The 9,562-nt window shown below is 38.6% G+C and overlaps 1 protein-coding gene across 1 annotated transcript in view; it reads left to right on the top strand.

Annotated features, from left to right (window-relative positions):
• The first annotated feature begins 2,064 nt into the window (after window positions 1–2,064).
• The window catches only part of dgat1b (diacylglycerol O-acyltransferase 1b), a 57,051-nt gene continuing 49,553 nt past the window's right edge, over window positions 2,065–9,562 (top strand). The window contains exons 1-2 of the mRNA XM_061954776.1: window positions 2,065–2,366; window positions 8,022–8,109. Of these exons, the coding sequence (XP_061810760.1) occupies window positions 2,119–2,366; window positions 8,022–8,109 (336 nt within the window). The 5' untranslated portion in view covers window positions 2,065–2,118. The remainder of the gene's footprint in view (window positions 2,367–8,021; window positions 8,110–9,562) is intronic.

Here is a 9,562-nt window from a genome sequence, read left to right as displayed (position 1 = left end):
CATGTCTATTCTAGATTTTCTAGAGCCTAACTTATTAGACCAGGTAAAATATGTCCTATCAGGATTTTTAGATCTCCAGGCATCAATTAAATCAAGTATTTGCATTCGTACATTTAGGTTTGAGCTGAGTGTCCACTACTTGCTGTACATATCCTACCAAGTCAGTACTACACTGTTCCAATGTCAATTTCTCTGATGATGCAATTGTTGATGACTGAAAGGCCTACTGAAATGCGATTTTCTTATTCAAACGGGGATAGCAGGTCCATTCTATGTGTCATACTTGATCATTTCGCGATATTGCCATATTTTTGCTGAAAGGATTTAGTAGAGAACATCGACGATAAAGTTCGCAACTTTTGGTCGCTGATAAAAAAGCCTTGCCTGTACCGGAAGTAGCAGACGAGTAGCATGACACGTCACAGGTTGTGGAGCTCCTCACATCTGCACATTGTTTACAATCATGGCCATCAGCAGCGAGAGCGATTCGGACCGAGAAAGCGACGATTTCCCCATTAATTTGAGTGAGGATGAAAGATTTGTGGATGAGGAAAGTGAGAGTGAAGGACTAGAGGGCAGTGGGAGCGATTCGGATAGGGAATATGCTGTGAGAGGTGGGTGGGACCTGATATTCAGCTGGGAATGACTAAAACAGTAAATAAACACAAGACATATATATACTCTATTAGCCACAACACAACCAGGCTTATATTTCATATGCCACAAATTAATCCCGCATAACAAACACCTCCCCCCTCCCGTCCATATAACCCGCCAATACAACTCAAACATCTGCACAACACACTCAATCCCACAGCCTAAAGTACCGTTCACCTCCCCAAAGTTCATACAGCACATATATTTCCCCAAAGTCCCCAAAGTTACGTACGTGACATGCACATAGCGGCACGCACGTACGGGCAAGCGATCAAATGTTTGGAAGCCGCAGCTGCATGCGTACTCACGGTACCGTGTCTGCGTATCCAACTCAAAGTCCTCCTGGTAAGAGTCTCTGTTGTCCCAGTTCTCCACAGGCCAATGGTAAAGCTTGACTGTCATCTTTCGGGAATGTAAACAATGAAACACCGGCTGTGTTTGTGTTGCTGCAGCCGCCGGCAATACACCGCTTCCCACCTCCAGCTTTCTTCTTTGCTGTCTCCATTGTTCATTGAACAACTTGCAAAAGATTCACCAACACAGATGTCCAGAATACTGTGGAATTTTGCGATGAAAACAGACGACTTAATAGCTGGCCACCATGCTGTCCCAAAATGTCCTCTACAATCCGTGATGTCACGTCATCATACCGAGACGTTTTCAGCAGGATATTTCGCGCAAAATTTAAAATTGCACTTTAGTAAGCTAACCCGGCCGTATTGGCATGTGTTGCAATGTTAAGATTTCATCATTAATATATAAACTATCAGACTGTGTGGTCGGTAGTAGGGTTTCAGTAGGCCTTGAAGTGTTGATACCAACCAAACCCCCCCCCCCATATCCCAGACCCAGTATTGTAAATAATGTAAATAATTTAATGTATATACTCTGATGATTATCTTGTGTGATGACTGTATTATGAAAATAGTATATATCTGTATCATGAATCAATTTAAGTGGACCCCGACTTAAACAAGTTGAAACACTTATTCGGGTTTTACCATTTAGTGGTCAATTGTACGGAATATGTACTTCACTGTGCAATCTACTAATAAAAGTTTCAGTCAATCAATCAATCAAACTATTTTGAGAGCCTGGTGGCCATCTATCCAAAGAATTGTCAAGGGCAGTGTTGAAATCACCTCCTACAAGTATTTAAGCATGAGTTATATATATCCATAAATGTTAATAACTATAAAGTTCGTTTTCTGAATCTCAAAAACCTGGCAAATATAATGGCCATTTTAATCATAATAATACAATTTATTCTACCAGTACGTCGTCATCCCGTGACGTCATGACGCTCCTACCTGTTCAATGACATTGCGGAAAACTGAGGTTTGGGGCGGTTCTGTTTGTGACTACTTCCTGTTTCCATTCGGCTCACACGTCCGTCTTGCTCAACAAGTATGCAGCTCCCCAGCTAAAGTTAACTTTGTTTTCAAACTTTTTGTTTCCACCATGGGAGACATGGACACTACTGGGGCTTTTGTTCGCAAGAAAAGGGCTACTTTCGCGGCGGGGCGAGGCGGAGCGAGTCTGCAGCCGATGAACGGGAAGAACACGGCGGCGTTTTACAGCTCGGTGGCCGCTGCTGACAGTAAGGCAGGCGGTGAGCGGCGGGAAGCCGATCCCTTGTTGGAAGCGGCCCGCGCCAAAACAAAGAGTGACAAAAAGAAACGCAGCAACGACATAAATGACAGATTTAGGTGAGAGAATTACCTGAAAGTTGTTTTCTGTCGTACACTTCTTATGTTGGCTATTTGTACTATCACCAACCTTAACTTAATATGCTATGGGATGATAAACCACTGAGACTAAAGCATGTCTAGACTATTGAATTGACATATCGGGGACATGTTTACACTACTGTACGACGTGCATTTTATTTGAATTTAATTGAGCTAATGTCGTGCTCAAAAGTTTACATACACTTGTAAAGAACATAATGTCATGGCTGTCTTGAGTTTACAATACTTTCTACAACTCTTTATTTTTTTGTGATAGAGTGATTGGAGCACATACTTGTTGGTCACAAAAACATTCATGAAGTTTGGTTCTTTTATGAATTTATTATGGGTCTGCTGAAAATGTGACCAAATCTGCTGGGTCAAAAGTATACTTACAGCAATGTTAATATTTGGTTACATGTCCCTTGGTAAGTTTCACTGCAATAGGGCGCTTTTGGTAGCCATCCACAAGCTTCTGGCAAGCTTCTGGTTGAAATTTTTCCTCTTGACAAAATTGGTTGGTTTTCTGACATAGACTTGTTTCTTAAGCATTGTCCACATGTTCTCAATGGGGTTTAAGTCAGGACTTTGGGAAGGCCATTCTAAAACCTTAATTCTAGCCTGATTTAGCCATTCCTTTACCACTGTTGACGTGTGTTTGGGGTCAATGTCCTGTTGGAACACCCAACTGTGCCCAAGACCCAACCTCCGGGCTGATGATTTTAGGTTGTCCTGAAGAATTTGGAGGTAATCCTCCTTTTTCATTGTCCCATTTAAAGCACTAGTTCCGTTGGCAGCAAAACAGGCCCAGAGCATAATACTACCACCACTAGGGGTGGGGGAAAAAATCGATTCGAATCCGAATCGCGATTCGCACGTTGTGCGATTCAAAATCGATTCTCATTTTTAAAAAATCGATTTTTTTTCAATTTATTTATTTAAAAAAAAAAAATAATTAATTAATCAATCCAACAAAATACACAGCAATACCATAACAACGCAATCTAATTCCAAAACCAAACCCGACCCAGCAACACTCAGAACTGCAATAAACAGAGCAATAGAGAGGAGACACAAACACGACACAGAATAAACCAAAAGTAGTGAAACAAAAATGAATATTATCAACAACAGTATCAATATTAGTTACAATTTCAACATAGCAGTGATTAAAAAGCCCTCATTGACATTATCATTAGACATTTATAAAAATTAAAAAAATGAACAATAGTGTCACAGTGGCTTACACTTGCATCGCATCTCATAAGCTTGACAACACACTGTGTCCAATATTTTCACAAAGATAAAATAAGTCATATTTTTGGTTCATTTAATAGTAAAACAAATTTACATTATTGCAATCAGTTGATAAAACATTGTCCTTTACAATTATAAAAGCTTTGCTCTGCTTGCATGTCAGCAGACTAGGGTAGATCCTGCTGAAATGTATTGAATGAATAGAGAATCGTTTTGAATCAGGAAAAAAACGTTCTTGAATCGAGAATCGTGTTGAATTGAAAAAGAAAAATCGATTTTGAATCGAATCGTAAACCCAAGAATCGATATTGAATCGAATCGTGGGACACCCAAAGATTCCCAGCCCTAATCACCACCATTCTTGACGGTAGATATGGTGTTCCTGGCATAAAGGCCTCACCTTTTCTCCTCCAAACATGTTGCTGGGTATTGTGGCCAAACAGCTAAATTTTTGTTTCATCTGACCACAGAACTTTCCTCCAGAAGGTCTTATCTTTGTCCATGTGCTGTCAGATGAAACAAAATGGAACAGGTGCTTCTAATGGGACAATGAAAAAGGAGGATTACCTCCAAATTCTTCAGGACAACCTAAAATCCTCAGCCAGTAGGTTGGGTCTTGGGTGCAGTTGGGTGTTCCAACTGGACAATGACCCCAAACATGTCAAAAGTGGTAAAGGAATGTCCAAATCAGGCTAGAACTAAGGTTTTAGAATGCCTTTCCCAAATTCCTGACTTAAACGTGTAGACAATGCTGAAGAAACAAGTCCATGTCAGAAAACCAACAAATTTAGCTGAACTGCACCAATTTTGTCTAGATTTACAAAAAAATTGGTAATCATTGGATTACACTCATAAACTTGGATGCTTTAATGAAGCAAAGTGATTATCATCCAAGTACCAAGCTTGTTTGGATTCTTGTCAAGTGGGGCGTCGCCTTCATTTAAAAAATGAGAGGGAACATTTTTTAAAGGGGAAGTGCATTTATTTGTAATGTTGCCTACCGTCCCAATCCTTATGCAAGACAAAAACAAGATGGTGCCACGGTATTGTGCTCTATTGTAGTTGTTGCATTTTTATTTGTTTCTTACATTGAACACAGAGTCTACCAAGTCACATTCCTTGTGTGTCAAAGTCAAATATAGTTGGCCAATCAATCTGATACTGATATGATTTTCTTATTTAATGCATTCTAACTCGTAAACAACGCTAGCAAAAGTCAGCTAATAGGTAATGGGATTTACTTTATTCCACTTATAAAGATTTCTAAAAAAAAAACTCTAAAAACCTACATCAAAGTTGTATATACATGCTATAAGGATGTATGTAATGTAGTAACACCTCCTTTTTTCTTCGCGAGGATTATGAGTCATTCTTTATATAAACGGAATATAAAAACATCCTAGCAGTCAGCGTCCTAGTGACAGCAGATATTGTACAGTAAGTGGTGTTTTATTATGTTTGTTGGCTCTCATGAAGTCTGCAGTGAGTAGAAATCAGTGATGTTGAAGGAAAAATAAAAACATTGTGATGTGTTTTTTAAATAATGCGCCACTGTATGTTAAAAATGATCAAAATACATTAATATTACGTTATTTTGAATGTGCCTGTTACTACATTACATATATGCTTACAGTGTGTATATAAAACCTTGATGGATATATTTGGATGTTTTTTAGAGTGCTTATAGGCAGAATAGAGCGACCCCAATAGGCTCTATTTGATCCCAGAAAATAACTGAGAAGCACTGGTCTAATGCATCATCACTAAGGTGAAATTAGCTCTTCTTTCGTCTTAGCATGAGGGGAGGTATTCTGATACTTTGTTAAATGTCACATAAATTGCCCATTTATAGATGAATTAACACTTTCTAAGCCATTTATGATTGTCAAACATTTCTTAACTGCAGTGGCTTGTCGTGTGCTGGCGCGGCAGAAGTAAACACAATAACAATGGCCGCTCATCGATCCATGGCCAGTCCAGCCTTGCACACAAACAAACACTGTTAAGTTGTGACTACTGCATTGTATTCAGAGTCAGAGCAACTGTCTCACTGTCCGTGATCATTTAACGGACATACAGTGCTGTAACCTACAATATGAGCCACAACTTGTTAAAAAATTAATTCAACGTTACCCAACTTGGCAAAAAAAAAAAGGGGCGGGGGGGTCCACAGGGCAGGTACTCGAAGTGCGCACCCCACGTTTGCTACGCTCAGCATGTACGTAACTTCATCTTGGCCCTATTTACACTGCACACCAAATCAGATTTGTTTGCTCTCAAGTGACACAGATTTCATTTTTTTGGGCAGTTTAAACGCTCCAAAGTGCTTAGAATCTGATCTTTTGGCATCAGATTCAGGCCACATTAGGAGGTAGTTCCTAATCCGATTGGAATCTGATCTTTTCAAATGGGACTGCAGTCTAAACGCAATGTGACCTGAATCAGATTTTTTCGTCAGCTTTGGGCAAGCTACGTCATTCGTGTGCGGCGGAAAGACTCAGTCACCAGCAAAATGTTTTTATTTTATCACAACATCCGGTTTCGGGATTGTTTTCGAGACGACCAAGTTTTTGGTGCATCTCTTGTCAATAGTGCGCAAAATATAGGCTGTATGTAATACATTAATATATATTTTGATTCTGACGAAATAGTGATTGTTGAAGGGCCGGAATTGACGCTGTGGCGCATTTGCTTACATGCGAGTTGAAAAATAAAGCGCCCGTAGAGCCACGCTGATGTCCGTGTCTCTTCTAGTTAACAGCCATAAAAAGTTTACAACCCTCCCAAATATATATTACACTATAAACATCCATTCATACATTATATTAGTTTTATTTACTTTTAACGTAAAACACTAATATTTAAGTTTTTTCGACTTTTATTTTATTTTGTAGTTTTAGCGACTTCCTCCAGGTCAACTTCCTTGTTTTCACTTCATCGACGTGCGCGTGCAAGTTACGTCAAGGCCACTTTGCGGCCTTTGCGCGTTTACACTGGAGTCTCATAAAAATCACATTTTACTTGCATTGTAAACAGAATCAGATCTAAAAAAAAATCTGATTTGTGCCACTTTGGCCTGGATTGTAAACATAGTCTTTAATATCGTTCACTTCCTTTGCTCATACATGGTTTCCCCCAGCTTGCCAACATACCTGTGGCGGTGGTAGCATGGTCAACATGACATCATCATATAATTTGCATAGTCTGCGATGATGACGTTTTCTTTAAAAAGGCTACAAAAAAAAAGAATGAATTATATATATTTTTTATATCATTTTGCTCTACTTTGCAATTGTTTCTGTACAATGTACTGTACATGGTTGAGATTTTTGTCAAGTTTCTAGAGAATGCTCCAATCCTTTTAGTGACTTTCTTTATCAAATTTGACTAGCAACAAGTCTAGCATCTCTTTCCGAGTTGTTATTATTGAGTGTACTCGTGTTTAGAGACTCTTAACTTCGGTCACTTGATGTCCGCGACGAACAGCAAGAGCTGCTACCGTCTTAACATTTGTACATCACACATTTTGTTGATCGCTTTCCACAGGTATATCTTGGATCTAAAAACGTGCGTCCACCTCGCAGACATGCTGCCTCCACCACAGACAATCCAGTGTGTATTACTTACGTCACACAACATACGGTTTCGGCAGAGATATTTCCGTTGGTCTTTTTTCGGTGGCCAAATTTTAAGTGAATCACTAGTCAATAGTGCGTTAATATTTGGCTATACTGTGTATATATACATTCATACATTATGTTGCTTTAATTCGTTTTTGTAAAAACCCTATTTTTTAAGGTGAGTTACGGCTTTTATTTTGCCATGGCTGGCCACCACGGTCAATTACATGTAGAGTAAACCCTGACATCACTTATCGTAAATTAACATTCAACAAAGCAGCAAAGTGCTTATATGTGGATTCTCTAGTGGTACTCTGGCTTCCTCCCACTGTCTAAAAACATACATGTTAGGTTACTTGTTTAATTATTTGTCTATGAAGCCTACTGAAGTATTGGCACCAGCACCAACTAGATCTGACCAATCTAAGTCTATGAGTATTAACTACTCGGATGAGAGGCAAAACGTTTTCTAAATAAAAACAAAATGTCCAGTTGCGATCGATTGAATGCCCTGAGTTTACAATGACCTGGATGACTGAGAACATTCATACACATGTCTGTCTATTTGTGTCCTGCCATTTACAAGCAACCAGTCCAGGGTGTACTTAGGATGCCAGGGCCCTCACTGAAGTCAACTTGGATAGGCTTCAGCACATTTGTGACTGGAAATGTTTTACCATAAATTGAGTGAAACAGCACCTTAAATGACAACTCATATATTTGTATCTCTTTTTTTTCTATGATCAACCCCCTCAAGCTGTCATAAGCCTCAGGAGTCTCTGCTGAGTTCATCCAGTGGTTTCAGTAACTACAGGGGGATTCTCAACTGGTGTGTAGTGATGTTGGTAAGGTAACACTTATAAGCAATAACACAATCAATTATACTCATTACCAGGCTCAAAGGATATTTGATATAAAGTCATTTTAAGCATCATCCATAATCTGTAGCTGTAGAGGTATGCAACATACTGTGTATAAATAGATAAAGCATTGCCAACAAGGAATAACTTCATTACACAAGATGGTGGTCGATATAATCAACTGCACTCCTTAAGTGATTTTACTAACCTTGTTAATGCTAACAAATCTTCATCTATTCCTGCAAATATCATATACACAGGTGTGAAAGGCTTGGGGCCCAGGTCATGCCCGCCACATCATTTCATATGGCCTGCGAAAACCTGGAAATAGTGTGCGTTAATAAAGTAATCTACCCATCTTACTAAATGTATTTGTTGTTTCCATTTTGGAAGAAAATAATGCATGAACTCCATGCATTTACATATCTTTATTATAACTTTAATATCATCTAATAATGCAACAAATATATTATATATTAAAAAGAATACTTAAAATTATACTCGACCGAGGGTTTTTAAAGCAAGTTCTCAATCAAATTGTACGTTAAAAAAATTATTAAATGCATAGGCAAGCATGTAAAAAATATCATGAGGCTATTACAGTGCACCCATAAAGTATTCACAGTGCTTAATTTTTCCAACCTTTTGTAATGTTACAACCTTATTCCAAAATGTAGGAAATTTGTTTTTATCTTCAAAATTCCATGTGAAATTCCCCATAATGACAATGTAAAAATTTTGCAAATGTATTAATAAAACAAAAACAAAGATCACATGTACATACGTAAGTATTCACAGTGTTTGCTCAATATTGTTGATGCATCTTTGGCAGCAATTACAGCTTCAAGTAATTTGAATACGATGCCACAAACTTGGCACACTTCAATTTAGGCAGTTTCGCCCATTCCTCTTGTCCTATTTCTTTTCCCAAACTAAGGACTTTTAATATCAAGAAAGACATTTTAACACTTGTTTACAGATCACTTATCGAATCTATTTTAATCTATAACATCTTATCCTGGTTCAACTTCCTCATTGTCGCCACCAAAACAGAACTCTCCCGCATAATAAATCAGGCCAGGAAAATAACCAGAACAGCTCAACTTTCTCTGACTGAACTTCATAGGCGCTCAGTGGGAAAGAAGGCCATCCTCATAACTGAGGACCTCTCCCACCCCCTGCATGACTCCTTCATGCTGCTGCCATCAGGCACATGATACAGAACCCCTCTGGCCAGAAAAAACATTTACAAGAAATCATTCATCCCCTCTGCAATAACTGTTCTAAACAACATGAAATAGGCCACACTGTCTCTCTTGTATACCTATTGCTGTGTGTAAATGTGTTTTTAATATTGTGATCGAAGCCGTGTCAAAGACAAATTTCTGTTTTTCATGTAGAAACAGACAATAAAGTTAACTTATATTCTATTTTATTC

This window comes from Nerophis lumbriciformis, linkage group LG04 (assembly GCF_033978685.3).
Source record: "Nerophis lumbriciformis linkage group LG04, RoL_Nlum_v2.1, whole genome shotgun sequence".
In the NCBI taxonomy this organism is placed as follows: domain Eukaryota; kingdom Metazoa; phylum Chordata; class Actinopteri; order Syngnathiformes; family Syngnathidae; genus Nerophis; species Nerophis lumbriciformis.
Note: the sequence above shows the minus strand (reverse complement) of the source record. Positions and strands in the feature narration are given on the sequence as shown.